Source organism: Oryza sativa, chromosome 6 (genome assembly GCF_034140825.1).
Source record: "Oryza sativa Japonica Group chromosome 6, ASM3414082v1".
NCBI lineage: Eukaryota > Viridiplantae > Streptophyta > Magnoliopsida > Poales > Poaceae > Oryza > Oryza sativa.
This window is the reverse complement of record NC_089040.1, coordinates 31863550-31883672: the sequence shown is the minus strand read 5'-3', so window position 1 is coordinate 31883672 and position 20123 is coordinate 31863550. Positions and strand designations below refer to the sequence as shown.

The 20123-nt window shown below is 42.2% G+C and overlaps 3 protein-coding genes and 1 non-coding gene across 6 annotated transcripts; all 4 read right to left on the bottom strand.

The window, feature by feature from the left end:
* Positions 1-3185: 3185 nt before the first annotated feature.
* On the bottom strand, positions 3186-4972 carry LOC4342133 (uncharacterized). Of its 2 annotated transcripts, none has more exons than XM_015787410.3 (2): positions 4853-4972; positions 3186-4751 (listed from the first exon to the last, which is right to left on the bottom strand). In XM_015787410.3, exon 2 carries the CDS (start codon positions 4499-4501, stop codon positions 3380-3382), a length of 1122 nt encoding a protein of 373 aa, XP_015642896.1. In that variant the 5' UTR covers positions 4502-4751; positions 4853-4972; the 3' UTR covers positions 3186-3379. The 2 variants fall into 2 exon arrangements, with proteins under 2 accessions (XP_015642896.1, XP_015642895.1); XM_015787409.3 differs by having other exon boundaries at positions 3186-4719.
* A 4184-nt stretch (positions 4973-9156) lies between these two features.
* Positions 9157-11901, bottom strand: LOC4342131 (uncharacterized). Its single transcript, XM_026026450.2, has 4 exons — positions 10198-11901; positions 9981-10080; positions 9449-9885; positions 9157-9363 (listed from the first exon to the last, which is right to left on the bottom strand). The coding sequence occupies exons 1-4, from the start codon at positions 11899-11901 to the stop codon at positions 9157-9159; spliced, it is 2448 nt and encodes an 815-aa protein (XP_025882235.2).
* A 1828-nt stretch (positions 11902-13729) lies between these two features.
* On the bottom strand, positions 13730-13801 carry TRNAT-CGU (transfer RNA threonine (anticodon CGU)). The gene has a single exon. It is a non-coding gene; the product is annotated as a tRNA-Thr (tRNA).
* Positions 13802-17907: 4106 nt separating this feature from the next.
* LOC4342129 (DNA-binding protein MNB1B) lies at positions 17908-19782 on the bottom strand. 2 transcript variants are annotated; one of them, XM_015787785.3, is made up of 8 exons: positions 19619-19782; positions 19482-19534; positions 19249-19362; positions 19112-19169; positions 18910-18954; positions 18730-18810; positions 18532-18642; positions 17908-18233 (listed from the first exon to the last, which is right to left on the bottom strand). In XM_015787785.3, exons 2-8 carry the CDS (start codon positions 19523-19525, stop codon positions 18213-18215), a joined length of 474 nt encoding a protein of 157 aa, XP_015643271.1. In that variant the 5' UTR covers positions 19526-19534; positions 19619-19782; the 3' UTR covers positions 17908-18212. The 2 variants fall into 2 exon arrangements, with proteins under 2 accessions (XP_015643271.1, XP_015643272.1); XM_015787786.3 differs by having other exon boundaries at positions 19624-19782.
* Between the last annotated feature and the right edge of the window lie 341 nt (positions 19783-20123).

Here is a 20123-nt window from a genome sequence, read left to right as displayed (position 1 = left end):
AAAGTTTCATAAGACACATTCTTACACTTTGTATATGATGCATTTGCTTAATTTTAAAAATATATAATGCATATGAAAATTTTCAGTTATTGATTTTTTTTCATTAAGTTGTTGATTCAACTATTCGCTATATATTGAATGACATTGTTTCAGGTATGTTAAAATTAATCGAGATTTGAATAAGAGTAAGGTTTTGTAAAGCACTCAGACCACAAAACATGTGATTATATGCTACTACAAGTCATAATACTTATGATTTTCTAAAACTTTGATTAGAAAACATAGGGTTTTCTTAAAAATCTACCTTGGGCTCGGAAAATTTTGGATGATGAACATATGAGCCCGATCTGGCTTCTTTGGAAAATCTATAGGTTGCATGACAAAACTTATGTTGTCCAAGCACAGTGGCTAAAATAAATTGCATGACATTAGCATGCAGTTAAGTTTTAGGTCATTCAAATATATACTGGAGTATGCAAAATAATACAAAAGTAGGGCAGGCAGGTGATAACGGAGTAGTACTCTACTCTACCCTCTTGTGTAGTTTATGTATGTCTCTATCTCAACCTCACACACACAAAGAAAAAGAGGGAGGAATAATCTTTGTTGCATTGTGTGGCATGTGGCCATTTTTACGATTTGTTATTTTGTACTCCACATGGTATCTGTCGTCCAGCACAAAGTACGGTCGTACGCTGCAGGTAAGAATTACCACTCCAGTAACTTACGAGAAATTCTCCCAAGATTTTCCTATTAGTTTTTAGTGAAAGAAATAATGGATCAATGCAACACTTTTTCGAGCACTCAATAGATGGTGTGATTTTTACTATAACATTATATATAAGAACTTTTTAAAAACTATTTTTAATCTATTTTCAACTTTATAATAGTTAAATTAAATCATTCAATTATTTAGAAAAAAAATAGGTTTTCTATCATTAATCTTGCGCAGCCAAGGGTGGCATATTGCACGACTGTCAAGGTTTATGGGTTTTTCTGCTAGCTCAGTATTCATTTTTCCTACAGTGTAGATGTGATAGGAACCGGGTATTACAGGCAGCGGTAATGATGCAACGATTTGCTATAATAACCGGTGATGGCGTCAGGATGACGTTGCATCAACTGCTACTAGTGCCGACAGTCAAAAGAAGCAATAACAAACGAACGACTCCTATAGTGGCATTGCTGTTTTGCAGTAACAAGACAAGAGGAATGGTGCATTACCCTGCTTCCAATAAGCAAGCAAACACTAAACTACTCGTTCCGTCTAGTAAATAAAGTCAGCTTTTTCTAGATTTATCTTTGGAATTTGATTTGATTTTTTAAAAAAGTTTAACGGAAAGAGTACACTACACTAGAAGCTCCTGCTGCTGCATCACTACTACATACACAGTGCATTCCATAGGGTAAGTGCAAAAATCTCTGCGGGTGGCTAATGAGCCATCATTAAATCAGGACAGAATCACAAAATCATCTACACTGTTACTGTTGAAGATGAGAGGACAAGAGTGGAGATGAATGCTGGTTTCAGGTTTGGTTGGTGCCACATTACATCACTCACCAGCACTGCACCTCTGCACTACTACACAACAGAGAGAGAGAGAAAAATTAAGAAACACAATAATACAAAAAAAAGGGTGGCTAAGAGGCCAGGCTGGCAGCTTAATCACCTGTGAGATTTGAGATTTGAGATGAGATGCCAACCACAAGTGAGCAGCAGCAGCAATGAAGCATGGTGATAGATGGTTAGACTTGCTTTGGTTGGGTAGATCAGATCTGAAACCATTTCTCTCTGAATAATGATGCCCACTTGCAGCATCCTTTAGAGCAGGTATGTACGTAAAGCACTAGAAATGTTCAATACTATGTCAGGAAGCCGGGCCCACCAGTCAGCCACACAAGAAAATCAGAGGCTATACATTATACTATAGCACATCTTCAATATTTCTTTCTACACACGCGTACATGAGTTGTATATATATATTCTCCATGGACAAGTTCATTTCTTTTATCTTTTCTTTTTGAGCGAAGGTTTGTTCTTCTTGTTGCATGCATGTTCATCATCATCATATCAAACAACCAAGAGGAATTTGTATTAACAGAACAGAGCAGAGCAACCGGCAACCTGTTATTGTTGGTCAAAATTCAGGGCAAGCTGAAGCTGAGATGCGCTTTCATTCAGGTCGACGACGGCCATGCTGTCCGTGTGAACAGAACAGCTGCCGAAAAAGCGAGCAGCAACTGGACTGACCGGGCAACAACCAGAAGGGAAGAAGCTCAGATTTTTCAGCAACTGGCTGGGCAGCAAGACAAATAGCACCATATCTATCTCTCATCTGTGCAGCTGTGCTTGCTTGGTGCATGCATGGGGTGCTTCCAAAAGAGCTGGATAACCTCAGACGCCACAGTCACATACATCAACCGAGCATCCATTCAGATGTTACACCAACTAGCTACTACTGGCCACACACAAGCCCAGGATAGAGTCGGAGATTGTTTGGTTTCCCCCTTCAATTCCATTCTGCTCCAAATATAGGCTCACTGATCGACTGGAAAACATTGGCACACATCTATGTTCACAACCGAACAAGAAACTGAAGCCTATCATCAGCTAACATAATTCTGCACATAAATTTTCATGCTCTACTGATATAACAAGCTCTCAACATATAGACACCCCCGTGAGATCAGTCAGCAGTTAAAGAGTCAACATTTCAAGAATGGAATTGGCAGGTTGCATAATCACTCTCCTTCAAGTTTCATTGCCATTATGCCCCATGCTCATACATGGCTAAAGATCTAGAAACCAATATTGCTATTAATGAAGAAACTGTCTGGTAGATCATTCACTAGTGACTTCTTTAGTGTTGTGTTTTCGATATGAAGAGTGGACAAAATTAACCAAGTTAGGTCAGCCACAAGCTATGATCAAAGTGAAGGGCAATCCCTTTGATAAAACCTAATTCCAATTCTGTTCACAAGTAATTAATTTCATTAGGTCCATATTGGTCAAGAGACCAAAGCACTAAACGAAATAGGCAACTACATTCTAGATTGTAGCCAATAATAATAATAGTAGTAGTAGCAGCTCTTGCCTGTAATGTCGACGACCCAGCATTTCAAGACAATATGACTTTGTCACAGATTCTTGCTAACATAATTGGGAAGAGTGGAGCAGAAACAACTTGGTAGAAATATCCAGTAACTTATATACCATAAAAGCACGCACGTTTGTATGAAAATCAAATAGAAGGTGGGGAATCTACCGGGAGAGATCACCTGCCCTCCCTGTTTGTCCGAATGGTAGCTTCAACATACAAAATCTCACAACAAACATAGCTAAGACAAGCATCTGCCAACTATGAGCTAAGGTACCTCACTAATCAGCTTTCACCGAAGCAGAGGTCTCAGCCGCCGAAGTAGAGGGGCACACGTTGTGCAAAACCTTACTGTCAGAAGAGCAGTGTGATGTTTTGAACTTTTTGAACCTCCATACAGATGAGATCTTCATCGGCGCCAAACCATCACCGGGATCCTTTGCATCTACAAGCTGGTTCAATCTCTTTTCAGCTCCATTTTGCTTTGATTCGTCGTATCGTATAGAATCTATAGACGGTTTTATTTCTTTGGCCTCTTGTGTATCTTTACTATTATGTTGGTTCAAAAGCAGTTCCTTTCTCTTGATCTTCACTTTCCTACCAGCACTTAGGTTTCCAGCTCCAACTCCATTACCAACGATAGCCCTACTCTTTGTAGTATCATGACCAGAAGAATCTTTATTATCATCATCAAGACCCTCATGCTCGGAAAATGGCACAGGGAGCTCACTAGATTGCCCTAAAGAGCATCCGTTAGTTATCGTGCTGACCTCAAACGTTGGTGGATAAGGTGAAGAACCATTGCAAGCATCAAGCACACCCCCATTCTCAGCAGCAATGGTGCGTGGCCTCTTCGGTCCAGTGAAGGAAATGCGCGGCGAGCTGTTCATGGCGCGGTGCAATTTGCGAGCAACCTCTTCATCGGTCTCCCTGCCGCGCCTGCGGGGCTTGGAAGAAGCATCCCCAGTAGTAGGAGGTCCTCCTCTACCCTCCTCAAGGCGGCCATTGGGCTTGTACAAGAGCTTGACCTGCACATGCTTCTTCCTGGATTTGAGCTTGAGCTGGAGGCCGTTCCTGGATGAGGCAGGCCTGGAAATGGAATCGAGGAACTCCATGGCAGCGCGGGCAGCAGCCCTAGCCTTGGCAGCGACGGCCGCCTTCTCGGCGGCGGTGGCCCGGGCGGCCGCGGCAGCTTGGGCGGCGGTGGAGGCAGCCGACCTGGCGGCCTGGACGATGTCGTCGGGAGAGGATGAGGAGGCCATCATGTGGCGGAGGCGGGCGGCGAGATCGGCGGTGAGGAGCGCGGGTGGGGGAGCATCGGCGCAGGGAGGGGCGGCCATCCTGAGGCCGGCGAGCAGTCGCTTGCGCGGCGGCAAGTGGGTGTTCAGATCCGACGCCTCCATTATCTTATATGAATGCTTACTCTTACTACTACTAGTATATGTATTGGAATTTGTAGATCACAAGAAGAAGAAGAAGAATTGGATCATCGCATGCATCCGATTGAGCAATTATCATCACCAATCCAATCAATCAATCAATCAGCAGCAGCAGCTAAAATCAATCAATCTGCTCTCACATCCATCCATCCCACCACCACCACCAAGGCGGCATCTCCTGTCTAGCAAAACAAATAGAAACGGATCGTTCCACCTTTAATTTATTATTGGGTTAGCTAGCATCAGAAATATCGATAGAAATTGGCATGGAATTGGAATTGCGGCGGCAAGCGAAGAGGAGAGGAGAAACCCTACCTTGGAGAGGAGGAGGCGCGGCGCGGATTGGATAGAGATCAGCGGGGAATTGGGAAGGATACCCACCCTTCCCCGTTTGTGTGGTAAGAGAAATAGAGAGAGAGAGAGAGAGAGAGAGGCGTGGTGGTGGTGGTGACTTGTTGTTGTTGTAAGCAGGAGGAGAGAAGAAGAGGAGAGATCCCAAAAACCCAACAAAACAAGACACAGGAACACTGTTTTATATGCCTCCCATTTTTATTTACAGTGCAAACCCTAAAGTTATTCTCTCTACGACATCTACCGTGCAAAATCTATCCCACCTCTGCTTTTGCCCTGTATTACTAATTTAAAGTATTAAATATAGACTACTTATAAAACTAATTACATAAATGAAAACTAATTCGCGAGATAAATTTTTTAAGCCTAATTAATCCATAATTAGAGAATGTTTATTGTAGCATCACATAGGTTAATCATGTATTAATTAGGCACAATAGATTCATTTTTTAAGCCTAATTAATCCATAATTAGAGAATGTTTATTGTAGCATCACATAGGTTAATCATGTATTAATTAGGCTCAATAGATTCGTCTCGCGAATTAGTCCAAGATTATGGATGGATTTTATTAATAGTCTACGTTTAATATTTATAATTAGTGTCCAAACATCCGATGTGATAGGGACTTAAAAGTTTTAGTCCCATCTAAACAGGGTCTTACTCCCTCCGTCCCCTAATATAAGAGATTTTAACATTTTGCATGCACTATTTGACCACTCGTCTTATTCAAAAAATTTGTGCAAATATAGAAAACAAAAAGTTGTGCTTAAAGTACTTTGTGTAATAAAGTAAGTCACAAATAAAATAAACAATAATTCCAAAAAAATGAATAAAACGAATGGCCAAACAGTGTAAGCAGAATGTCAAAATCCCTTATATTAGGGGACGGAGGGAATAACACTTTATTTTCCATAAATAAAATAGACACTTCACATGTTAATACTTTATTATTATTATTATTATTATTATTATTATTATTATTATTATTATTATTATTATTTTACTCCTATATTCCATAATGTAAGGTATGGTCAAACTCGGCATGATCTCTAAAACTATTTTTTTTGACTTATAATCCTCGTAGCTTTCAATCTAGGAGACAAACGTAAATCACAGTTTTATTTAGCACTACACATGCTTGTATCACTGTACACATAGCCACTCTTAACACGTTTGATTGTCGCACTACTCATATCAAAGGTTTTTAGAGGGTAATAGGGTATTGTTAGAAGTTCAAGAGAGAGTCATTGTTTTGTTTTCACATGCTCCTTACACAACTAAGTAGACAATTGTGAGTTATTTTCATATATAATAATAAAATAGTTCTAAAAGAGAAATACACTACAGATTATATGAGAGTATATAATGTTAAATAAATATATGTGTCATAGAATATTTAGGTATAACAATCTATGCGCAAATAAACATGTATCGGAAAATCCTCTAATAGGGTTTGTTTGGTGGAGTTTAATATTTTGAGAAGCAGCTGGTTGGTAATCGGCTTCTTACTTTCAGTTCATTTTCTGGATTCTACAACTACAGCTTCTCAGAATCAAAATCAAAAGCTAAAAGGTTTGGGGGAGCTTCTAGTTCTGAGAGAAGTTGCAGCAGGTAGAAGCTCATCAAACAGACACATAGAGGATTTCCATTATCATTCCTTGATGTAATTCGTACCGTAGATGCTTGCAGTAAAAGAGATGATTGCATTTGATACGTAGTTATTATGCTTATTGCTGATTTGATATGTATTTATTTATGCTTACTAGCAATATGCCCGTGCTTTGCTACGGGTAAAATAAATCATTAAATGCTAAAAGACACAGTCAAAGACTGTGTAAGTTATATTTTACACACATCCAGGTATCAGATCCATGCTAGATTTGAATTTTGTATATTATAGTAATGTGTGGATGACGAATGGCGATCGGATGAAGTGATATGACGAACAAAAACATGTGGGAGAAAAAAAAATGAACATGCGAGTTCGCGTACGATTTTGGGAGCGAGATAACAATATGCCCATGCGTTGCAACGAATGAACTAATATTAATATTAACAATAAATAAAGAAAAAACTTTATTTTCTGGGGTTAAATTTCTTGTCGGTTCCACTTAAATAAAAAAAATCAAAGCGTATTTTTTTAAAAAAATTGTAACTCTGTTGGGCCGAGACGATAAAATAAATAATTAAATATTCTAACTAAACTTTGCATTGATTCCATTTAGTTAGAAATAAATTAAGATGCACAGATAAAATTAACCGTAATTTTATACCTTAAAATTGATGGACAACATTAATTATTATTTAAGTAAAACAATAAGTGATTTTTAGGTGCAAATAAATGAAAAAGAAATTTTCGGCCTAAAGGCCGTTGGCAGCCCAAATGGCAAGCCGGCCCATGAGGAGTGAGGCTCAGGCGCGTGGGCGAGCGCGTGAGGCCCAGGCGCGGGCATGCGCAGGCGGCCCAAGTGCAGGCATGCGCGTGCAGCCCAATTAGCACCCGCAGGCCCACTAGCCTGTGCCGTTGGATTGTAATCAACGGCTAGGATGCTTGTGGCGGTGTAAGTAGGCGCGGGATGGATGTCGTCTGTAGGATCTTGATTGGACGGTCCAGATTTCTCCAATTCTGAACAATACACTTGCCCGGTCATAACCCTAACCATTTCTTCCCTTCCTCCCCGATTCTTCTAGCGCAAAAGGCGACGGCGGTGGAGCGGCGGCGGCGGCGTTTCGGCGGAGCGGCGATGGTGGCGGCGCTCCCTTCCTCCCCGATTCTTCCGGCGCAAAAGGCGACGGTGGCGGTGCTTCGGTGGAGCGGCGGCGGCGGCGTTTCGGCGGAGCGGCGATGGCGGCGGCGCTTCGGTGGATGTCGGCGGCGCGACGTACCCGTGTGTGGCGGGCTGATGCCACGCATGGCTCCGGCGGAGCTGAAGCCGACGACGCGCAGCGGGTCGACACCGAGGCGAGCCCCAGTCTGGTGCGGCCCACTCAGGCAGGCGAGCCCCGATCCGGTGAGTTATGCCCCCAAGGTTTTTAGGGTTTGTACTGATTTGGGGTTTTGATTTAGGATTTGCAAAAATTAGGGTTCTTGATTTGTGGAAACTAAAAATTAGGGTTTCAAATTTGGGGAATTTTAATTTTTGGGAGAATACGTGAAAAGGATTTGGTTGGCACTCTGTTCTATTGACGGAATCAAATTGGCACCCGTTTTTTCTCAACAAAACCCACCTAGTAGATCAATTGAAGAAAGAAACGGTGAAATAGATGTGACTACCAAAAGAAAAAAACTGATTACCGGGTCTATTTGGTCTGGATGGTGGGCCTGGCTTTGTAGATTAGGAAATTGTTGTGATTATTGCCGAACAATCCTCACATGTAATCGGATTCAATTTTTTTTCCACCCGAGTTTGTTTCTTTCTTTTTTTTTGAATCGGACATATTCGATTTTTTTTGGGTGGGGGGTGATGGAATTCCGACTGGGATTTTGGGGGAGGCGAGGGGGACGAAAAATCACCGCACCTATGAGGTGACGACCGGAAAAATACGAATATTTATATTAGTTATATATAGATTGCTGAAGATAGTGTATACCTAATCACTACACCGTGCGTGTCATTAATTTGGTGTATGTCTAATTTCTTTTTTAATTTACCTATTAGGGTTTAAATTCTTATATCCATAAATATATTTATGTGCATCCTGTTCCTTTACTTATGCAGAGAGAGGTCGGAAATTATAGTTTCATCGTAAGAAAAATGCCCTGATATTTGTGTTGCTTGATACAGTATTTGATAGAACTTGGGCTTTTGTCTTAATGCTTGATGTTCGACAGCTCTCTCGCTGCAATTTGCTTTGCTGTGCAAAAAGCATTTATACAAGGCCATCACTTGTCACGTACACGATAATTAGAAGAAATAGCTAATTCACACTTTTTTTTTTGGTCACCGAGAGATAGTTTCGCTGTCATTCTGAGAGCACGTTGGGTTGTTCAGGTCAAAGCGAGTTAGGCTACAAGTGCAGAAATAATTATCGTTTTTCAAGTCAAGGACAGAAGAACACTTTGACGGTGCTTCCGGATCTCGGTAAACGAAACAAACGAACTAAAACTTTTCCAATACCAAAGTTAAGAATTCTAATACAATGTTCTCCTTTTTTTGTTTGTTACAAATAAAAACACTATGTACATGTTCCACTCTGAAATCTGCTGCTTTGGTTTCTACTAATTGTTACCATTTACTGAAGAAGAAGAAGAAGGGGAAAAAATAATCAATCAGCTGCATTTTGTGAGATGAAGAGCTCCTGCACAATGTCAGCAATGAGCTGGTCGAAGATGGCACGTTCGAGCTTCCTCCCCAAAACATAGGAATCCTCATGCAACACCTCAATCCATGGCGATGTCCAGGCCTCTCGTGCCACCATGCTCTCCACTGTCTGCGTCTCCTGCTGCACCGGAGGGTTCCTCACACTCTGCACCTGAAGAAGAACAAATCAACAGCACGGTCAATGACATTCACAAGCTTATTTCGATCGAGACCGAGCAAGCTTGGGATTACGTCACCTGCTGCCACACATCGACGAGCAGCTTCCTCCCCGGCGACACGCCGGTGCTGTCGACGACCCACCGCCACAGCGACGACCCGGTCTTCGTGCTACCCATCATGGTGATCTCAAGCGCTTCGTTCGCCAGGTCGAACAGCATCCTGTGATCAGCTGCATCTTCTTCAGTGTTGTAGGTCTCCTCTACCTCGTCGAAGACGTAGTCGCAGATCGGCCTTCTTGCCATTGAGTCCACCCGGGCATTGTTCATCATCGATGGAGACGAGTACGACGACCCGTCTTCGTATAGTCCCACGGCAATGAGGACTTGCTTTATGTACGCCATCTCAGTATAGCTCTCCTCGGTTTCAGTTGCGTTCGTCCTGTTCTTGCATGATGATGATTCATTGCTGGCTATGGGTGTTGTATCAAATTCTGACCAACTTTTCGGGCTCAGTTCTGCACAACATTGGACTCATTGTTTTACACTTCAGGTCTCAGTGAAACTCTGAAATGTAACGAACGACAGAGAGAGGGCCGTAGTTTTTTCATACCTGGCAAGTTGCAGTTCAGATCGCTGAAGAAATGGCGGGAACTGCTGCCTTTAACCTCCAACGGGGACACCGGGCTAGGAGGCAGCTCGGTGAAATTCTCCTGAAACAAATGCAGCAAAGGAAGTGAATCCATTGTACAAAAGAAAGTTATTCTGATCCTCTCAAGGTCAGGCCTGAAATACAGATTTGATTTTGACAAATGTAGTACAGTGCTTGCCTGTGCAACGATGAAAGGGCTCAAAATTTCAGGAGGTGACGGTGGTAACATGCCGATCGCCATCTTGTGTGGGTGGAACTCGCCCAACGATGGCTTCAGTGACCAATGCGTCTTCTTCCCGAACAGCTTGTTGGCTCTCGATCTCAAGCTGTTCCGCAGATTTGACACTGTCCCTCTCAAACTGAAGCTGCTGCTGTTCTTGCTCGCTGCTACTGCTGCACCTTCAGAAACCGCGTCTGAATTCCCATGCCTACCGCTGTCCACATTATTGTCCTCTGCAAACAGGCGACCTCGAGAGATCCCTGACGCCGGTGCAGAGAATGACCGGACTAGTGCCCGTGGCGACACGACGTTGGCGTCAGCAAACTTGCATTCTCCTGTGTAGCTTTGGTCATCAAAGCCAGAAGCTGGAACTGACTCTGACACTGACACTGACAGAGGCATATCTGTCAACGACCTTATTCTTCCTCTGCTTCTTCTGATTATTGGAGGAGAACAATCATTGGACCCTTGATTGGTTCCACTGGTTCTTGAGGTGACACTCGTCGGACTGACGTGCTCCGGAGATGCATTTCTTGCAGCAGTAGCAGCAGCGTTGCGCTTGCGGTCACTCCTGAATGCTCTGAATGATTCTGATCGGGAGTACAGCCTCTTACCAAGATCCTGCCTTCTCACTGTCTCTCTGATCTGCTTCGCGATGTCTCGAGCGATTTGCTTCGGGTCAGTAGTACCCCAGCTTCTCCTGACAACCTCACTTTTGGACTTGAGCTTGAGCTCTTTCTTGAGCCTCTCCTTCACCTCCTCAAGAAACTCCTCCATGTTCCCTTCCCTCTTCACCTTGGATGAACTGAACAACGATTCTTGGTCACTGGCAACAATGTCACAAGTACTAGGCTTGAGGAGCACTATCCGTTTCTGGGAACGTGGTTTCGCAGACGTGCTTATACTGTTATTATGTTCATCCTCCAAATCTCTGAACTTGTCCGGCATCGTTGCACAGTGGCTCACCCTTAAAACCTTTATGACCTTATCTCCAGGAGATATGTTAGATTCTGCTGCAGCTTTTGCTGAAGTAATCTCTGTATCACTACTATTATCTGTAGCATTCTTCAGGGTGTCTTTCTCTGCCATGGAAATCGTGCAGCTTCCATAGCCAAATTTGGCCATCTTTTCCTTGTGCAGGTTCTCCTGTGCAAGAATCTGAATGTACCTACCTTCTTCCATGCGGTGTCTACTACTAGTAATAGTAGGACACCCTGAAGCTGTAAAAACGGTTCTTGCATTCTCCAGTGCTTTGGATGTTTGCCATGCCTGGAAATCCTCCCTGATCTTCTCAAGCAGCTCCTCCTGTGGATGATGCTGACGCGAACGACTTCTTCGCGGTCTCATTTTCTTGAGACAATGCCTGTAAGTGTAATCAACACTGCTGCTACCGTAGGAGATCAGGCTGCATTTGGATTGCCTGAATGTTGCAGAACGGGGTGATGTGACAGTGATCATTTCCAGTTTACTTGGCAGCTTCAGGTTGCTGACTTCTTCTGCATGGATCATCACTTCATCCCTTTTTGCAGATACCGGGATTGTGCCGATGCCCATCAGACGTGCAATGACACTCGGCTGGCTGGGAAAAATATCCTTGTGGATCACATTCTTTGCAGTGGTTCTGTCTTGAGGGGTGCTTCCCTTGGGTGGCTTCTGCCTCATCTAAATATTTTTATTAAAGAAAAACAGTAAATACGATGGTACTAATTGATTGCATTAACAAGAAACTTGAGCATTAAGCATAGGAGCAATTAAGTACAACATACAGTACTAGTCATGGTGATGGTGGTATGGTCGTACAGTGGAGAGTCAAGGCTATTCCGGGGAGCTTCAGGGCCTACAACAACAACTAGTAGAGTCTCCATTAACCATTCAGAGGTCTGCAGATAATCCATAGGATTGCTATCTAAATACGCACTGTTTCCATGTATTCTTCTTGCCGATTTCCGCTGTTTTCTGGGCAGAGCTGCGTTGTGGTGCAATAGGATATCTGCCATGAGTTTCCTTGAGAATTTAGTTCTTCCTGCTAGCTGAAAGAAGGCAGCCCATATGTGTGGAGATATTAAGATGCAGTTCAAGTAATTAAGAGGAGGCCATAATTAATGTAGTAAAGCTGAACATCATGTCCGGTAGGATCATTTTAATTTTTGCATGTTTTTCCTGACAAAGAAAAAAGAGAACAGAATCTAACAAAATGCCCACACATTTCATGCACAAAATGTCTGTAAACTGTTTTTTTTTAAAAAAGGATTTTTTGTATACTGCTAGTAACATAACAAAGTGCTATTGCCGGGACCATCCTGAATATAGTCATTAGACTCATTACTGAAGAACATGTACATACTATAGCACAAAATGCTGGAAGAATGGAAGCTCTTAAGAAGATCAAACTCTTCAAGAGAAAGAGAGAGTGCGAAACCTCCAGATTGTTGAAGAACAGCACAGCAATTGCATCATGCAGCTTCAGAGATGAGATGCTTCAATTCCTTGGCAGGGAGAAGAATATGTTGTGTTGATCGCCGAGGAAACAAGGCAAAATGGAATGGATGAAGAGGAAGAGGAAGAGTACTCCCAAGCACGAAGTGACGGCAAAGAAATGAAGGAACCATCAATCAGTTGAGCAGAATAAAATAGTAAGGGCAGAAATTTTAAAGAGAGTGGCCTTTGATTTGTTTATCGCTGAAAGGGGACGACGTGCTGGAGGGTCTAGGTCCCATGTTGGATTACCCTCGTGCGAGTCATCATCATCATCTCATTTTTCTTTCTGGGCTTTATAAGTATATGTTGACGAATGAATTGAATTAAAACAATGTTGATTAATTAGTCTGCAGGAGGTTAGGCTAGCTGAATTAGCTTGCTTGCTTGCGCTGGAAAGGTGGAATATATATGTATGTGATGAACAGCTCAAGAACTCACAGTAACTAGCTGGTTCGATCGATCGATCTTCATTTTCTTAAGCAATAGGGGGAATCAATGGCCTGAAAAGCTAGCTTCACTGGTGTTTCCTAGATCTTGTGCATCACTGCATGCAATGATGCAGCTTTTACTCCGATCCTATCATCATCAGTTTTCTTGCAACTGTACGTGTCCGACGTACTGCCAGGACGCTGTTACTGCTAGTAGGAGTAGTATGTACCTGATGAAAAGATTGAAATGCTGCTGGTCAGTGCATGGATCGGAATGTAAGATGAAAACGGTGAAACGATTAGCATATCCGATGAACGGAAACAGACGTAATACGAGAATAATATACTCATGTTCTGTGTGGACAAAAGAATAATTTCTAGAATAGAAACTAAGTTGTGCGTGCCTGGACAAAAGCCACACGAAAATTCTCGATATGATAATGACTCAGGTTCCGCCTGGATAAAATAGATCATTTATTTATGCTAATGACTCATGTTTGGCGTTCTGCCAGTGCCTGGAGGCTGGACAAAGGAATCATTTCTGAACAAAAACTCCTGTTCTGCCTGGACAAAAACAAAATAAAAGCCCCCGGCGAGGATCGAACTCGCGACCTTTCGCTTACGAAGCGAACGCACTACCACTATGCTACGGAGGCCAACTTGTTTACTAATAAATTACTCCCTCTGTTTTTTAATAAATGACGCCATTGATTTTTTGTCATATGACCATTCGTCTTATTCAAAAAATTTACGTAATTATAATTTATTTTGTTATGAGTTGTTTTATCACTTATAGTACTTTAAGTGTGATTTATATCATATACATTTGTATAAAATTTTTGAATAAGACGAATGATCAAACATGTGAGAAAAAGTCAACGGCGTCATCTATTAAAAAAGGAGGTAGTATTCAATAATTTTATTCTTGTTTGAGCTTTCAACACGAAAACAGCATAATTAACAGCACGAATACTAGCCGGAGCAGCATAACCATAGGACGCAAGGCAACTGGACGTGAAATGCATGCCGCCATGCCATAAGTAGGGGAAACCAGGAAAATATATAGCAGAAAACTGAAAACTTATCATTGTATCGAAAAATAGATATTTCAGATTGTAGATTTACTCATGAGTAAAAATTTACTAGATCATGATGACGTGGATAAATTTTGAATATCTAATTTTTTTATCCAATGGTAGTTTTTAAGTTTTCATTATATACGTGATTTTCATCATATATTTTTCTAGTAAGTACGGAGGGAGGGGCACAGAAAAACCAAGGGATGGGAATGGGAGAGAAAATGAATCCCGATGAACATGTACGATCTTTCAGCAGTTAGGGAAAAGTTATTATGGAGTAATAGACGTACAGTGAGTAACAATGCGACGACCAAAAGTAATGAAAGAAAAAAAAAAGGCAAGGAGGCAGCCCCTCATCATCTACTGGTACTTATTTGCACATCAGTCACATCCATGTTCTAAATTTATAGTTGACTTTTGGGTGTTATTACTCCTACTTTATTTTTCAATCTTGGGTTTACTTATATTTTGTTTTAAGTATATTTCTTTTTTTAAAGACTTGTCAATCAAAAGCTTGAAGCATACTCGCTTCAACTGAAAGGAACCAATTTCTATCTACGAACTTAGATAGTGGGTTTAGTCCATATGAACATACCATGGTGAGCTTTCCCTTTATGTTTGTCAGTACTCAGAGGGCAAAAAAAAAAAAGCACTCTTTCCTTCCTTCCACCCAACCTCCTTTCCCCTCTGTCTTCGATGGCCATAGGTCGCCGACGGGAAGGTGGGGTCGGGGAAAAGTCAGGTTCATCCCGTTGTATATGGTGTTTATCTTGTAGTAGGCTCATCTTCTATTCTTTCATGTAGAGCTCGAGGAAGATGCTATCACCCGTCTTCTTCGTCTCGGCTACCTTCTTCCATTTCTTCCATGTATGGATTAACCGGAACTTGCCCTGGCTCATGTCGTCTTTATGAGGGTTGGGTTTTTCACCGGTGTTCATGGCAGCAATGCAACATATTCATTATAGGTTGGAGGCCTTCTTCCTCCACGACGACCAAGTTGCGCCAGCCGTTCAAATCTACTCCGACGAGTTTGTTGTTGCCGGTTCGGTGTCAATCATTGTCTCTGGTGTAGCATCTTCAAGGTTCGATTGAGTTTTCACCTGTTTGTTGGGTTTGCTTTAACCTCCACCTTTGAGAGGCCCTTGTTAAGTATGCGGCTTGATGCTTTATCTTGCAGTCCATCTCGCTTTGGTCGTCGCTACCATCGGCTTCGTCGATTTGGACTGGATTGCTTTGTTATGTTCTTTTAGAGTTCTTTGTTTATTTTCAGGACATTTATTCTGTTTTTCTAGGACCCGCTTGTCCCACTATGGGCAACCCAATCTCTATCTACTCCATCCGTCCCAAAATACTTGGTGTTCTAGATAATTTAGTATATGTTAAGGTTTAAGAAAAAAAATAACTATACTACTCATTAGATGATGTATGGTTGGGAATGAAGTGGCAATTTGAATGAGAGGTTATAGGATGTGATAAGTAGGAGTAGTATTTGAGAGTAACAAGTAAAGGGATGAAATATCCTAAGCAATAAAGATGTTACAACCAGTACGAATATAACCTACATGTCCAATCGAAATATGAGCTTTTGGGGTAAAATTTAAATTCTAGGAAGATAACTATCAGAGGACGTCCCATAAAAAATAAATCTAGAACCGGATGTGACATATTCGTTTTTTATGTTGTCTATACTATTAAACTTGCTCCTAAAAATAGGCAGAGACTAAAACATAAAAAAATTGCATACTTTGGTTCTATTCCAAAAGAGAAAATCCCCTATGTACTCATGAAAGCTCACCTAATCCCTTATATACCCTTGAATTTTGCTCAATTCCTTACATACCCCTGAATTTTAGTTTGAATCCCTTTCATGCTCTTTCCGCTAGTTGACCGTTAAATTCTTTTGAAAAAGTCCATTTTGCCCTTTGCTATGAAGAAACATAATAAATTAATGAAGTATATTGTTGGAATGTAAAAATTTATTGGATGAGACTATTATATTTATGAGTATGTGATGCACCATATCATTTGTGACAAATTTACTTTTACATATGATATAAAAAAGTTGATACTTATTTATTAGTTATTAAAAGTTCTTTTATGTAGCATATGTGTTTTCATAGTAATATAACAGATTTGTTTATTACTTCAGAACATATATGCTAAAAAAATCTTTTAATAACTAATAAATAAGTATTATTTTTTTATTTCATATCTAAAAGTATGTTTATCGCAAATAGTATGGTGCATAACTATCTTATAAACATAATAGTCTCATATAACAAATTTCTATGCTCCAACAATATACTCCATTAATTTATACGCTTGTTTATACCAAAGGGCAAAATAGACTTTTTCATAAGAATTTAACGGTCAACTAGCGGAAAGGGCATGGAAGGGGTCCAAACTAAAATTCATGGGTACGTAAGGGATTAGGTGAACTTTCAAGGGTACACAGGGGATTTTTCTCATTTCAAAACGTCAACAATATTAGGACTAGAGAGAGCGAGTACATAATAAGAGTATTTTTAAAACATGTAAATTTATGATATGATATATGAATTCAATTAACTCTTTTTATTTAGATTCAAATCCTGGTTAGAAAACGGACGAAGACAGATTCGTTTTTTATGGGACGGAGGGAGTAGTAATATGTACTGGTACTACTCCCTCCGTCCCATAATGTTACTACTTCCCTTATGTCCAGATTCGTAGTTCTAGGGTCGGTTGTAACATTATGGGACGGAGGGAGTATTGAATAAATAGACGAGTATTTTAAACATCGGCGTCAAATTGATTGGTGCATGGAGACAAGGCCAACGAAACGAAATGAATCCGCCGTAGGAGCGTATAGTAGTCCCCTCACTCATCATAATCACTTTCACATATCTAACGGCTCCTTCCTGTGCTGACCAATCCAGACAGTCGATGTAAATTTCGAGCAGCAAAAGGACGCTCACTCCATCACCAGCCAGAGGCCCTACTACGTTGTTACTCCTACCTGCAGCATTGCCTCCTCCGTTCCGTGCTGTGCTATGCATCGTCAATGCAAAATTGCAAATGCAACACACAGGCCAGGGAGGGACCAGGAGACATCAACTTCAAAACCATCCTGCAACTATCTATAGTAGGAGGCAGCATCAACTTCGTCGAGGCCAAACCATATCATACCAAAGAAGACGTCGGCAATCCGTAGGACACAGACCTGCCGAAACCTCTTCTACTGGTGTACCTCACTCACTATTATTTCACCAAAACACCACAACCACCGATTAAGAAAATGGAAAATCCCAACCACTGCATTTTCATTACTACTATTACTTGCAATACTCTCTTTGCAATAATCATCAACCAACTCCATCTCACTCGAAAGATGGAGTTAAACCCGTGTGGTAGCCCCCACTATAATGCACAAACAGCAACGTTGCCTTGTTCATACACATCTCATCTCATCTCATTTTCTCAAGGAGGGTCAGTCAGACTAATCCTTCAAAGCCTATTAATACTGTAGGCAACATGCGCACAGACAAGGAGCATCAAGAAAAACAAATCTTAAAATCAACACTGGCTAGTGTGATCCGCAATCAAACAAGCAATCGATCGACCACAATTAGCTAGCGGAGTACCTACCTACCGCAAAGCAATTTTATCACAAGCTAAGTGCAAGGAAGAAGAAAACGACGGAATTAGAAACAATTTAATCTAACATACGCAAACTGATATTATCACAATGTTAGCCGATGACAATGGAAAGAGTAATCTAGGTACAAGCGGATCATTGACGGTGGAGACAAGACATTGGCTGCACCACAACACCCACCAGTGGCGCCAACAAGGAGCGCTATCCGTTATAGGACGAGAGAAAAAGTAAAACATCACGATGTGAAGTGAAACTGAATAATTCTAGTAGACGATGATGATGATGGATAGGCTCCTTAGGACGCCCGCCGCCCTTAGCGTCTTGCTGCTCCCATCTTGTCCACTGGAAGGCTCACTCGTCATCGTCTTCATCCTGCAATCCCCAAAACCATTTTTAATTTCATCAGTTTCCGTTTTGAGAATGTCACACTTGAAAATACATCTTTCAAACTACCTATTTGTTCTTCTGTCTACCCATGAGACATTAGCCTATTTGTATACATCTCTCAAACTAACTATTGTTCTATATCTACCCATGAGGCATTAGCCTAATCAAAGTGTGAATCGTACTCCTAATCGTACAAGCCTCAGGCATAGTCAGCTAAGCTTCACACAACGAACTAATGCGATACTATTTTCTGAATTGATCACAAGGATTATGTATGTAGTACCTCTTCGCTGCCCTCGTCGTCATCCTCATCATTGACCTCGGACTTGGACTTGTCAGATTCCTCCTCGTCGTCCTCCTCTTCCTCCTTGGCGGGTGCCTTCTTGGCAGTGCTCTGAACAAACAAACCAGAGCATATGTTTAGAACAATAAACAAATTGGACGCGGTGGCAAGCATACAAGGTAATCTAGTTGTTTATACCTCGCCCTTGTTGTAGGCAGCAATGGCCTTGTTGTACTCGGCCTTGAGCTTGTTGGCCTTGGCTACATAGGGAGCCTTGTCCTAGAATCAAACAGCCATGGCTACATATAAGCTTGGGCACAAGGAATCTAACACTTAAATAAATCATACTATCTCTATGTGCGACGAGACGAAACTCACCGCTTCGGTCAGGGATTTCCACCTATCACCGGCTGCTTTTCCTACCTGAATTTTTTGTTTTGAAAAAATAAAATCCACGAATCATGATACAACATCTAATAAGCGGTGCAACTAATAATAATAATTGTAATTGTAAGCCAGAGACTCTAGTAGTGGAGTTTTTATTTACGAACGAGAGGGGAAACAAAAAAGAAAAACTTACAGCAGCGACAGATTTATTCTTGGGGTTCTTCTCCTTGAACTCCTTACGGAACTCCTCCCTGAGCGAAACAAGATCAAACGAAAATCCCCTCCAAAAAAAAAAAAGAAGGCAGAAGAAAATCGGGGAAGTGGTCTGACATAAAAACGAAGAAAGCGGAGGGAGCCCTCTTGGGCTTGTTGGGGTCCTTGCCGGCCTTCCCCTTCCTGCCCTTGGCGGCGGGCTTCTCCGCGCCCTTACTCTTCACAGCCAACCTGCAACCAACAAAAATCAAGTCAAAATCTAATCTGCGGCGGCGAAAATCAACAGATCTGCGACGGCGTGAACATAGAATAGAGATGTTAAAGGGAGATGAGAATAGATTGATTATTACTTGGCGTCGGGCTTGGCGGCGCCCTTGGATTTGGCCCCCTTCATGGCTGAATCCTGCGAGAAGGGCGAGGGAAGCGGTCAGATCCGCGCGAGGCGGCGTGAAAGGCGCGTCGAATCGAGCAAAAAGACTGGTCTCACCTCACCTGGGGAGAGTCTGGCGCTCTCTCTCTTGTGAGAGGGGGGAAGAGAGGAGGGGAAAGGAGAGGAGGAAGGAGAGGGGAGACAGGGACACACCCACACCACCAGAGAAGAGAAGAGAAGAGGAGAGGAGAGAAGGAAGCGGGGTTGCGAGGACAAGGGATAAGAAGAAGAGGAGCCAAGCCAAGTCAGGGGCATATCTGCGATTCCGCTTATTCTCCAAGGGCCCCGCCCCCCACCTCCTAATTTGAATTTTCGTACCGATCGCCTCCTTTTCGCACCCGCTACACCCCGCCCCGCGATGACGCGCGGGGCCGGACCTCCTCCGGGCCCACCCGTCATCCACCCACACCCCCAGGGTAACCCGCCCACGTACAACCAGCCGAGGGTACACACGCCATTATGGATTACGAGAGGGACCTGGGTGGAAGAGCGGCACGCGCCAGGGGCTTGGGCGGGATTTTGGAAATTTTGGGCCGCGCCGCGTTGATATTTTGGTGCGGCC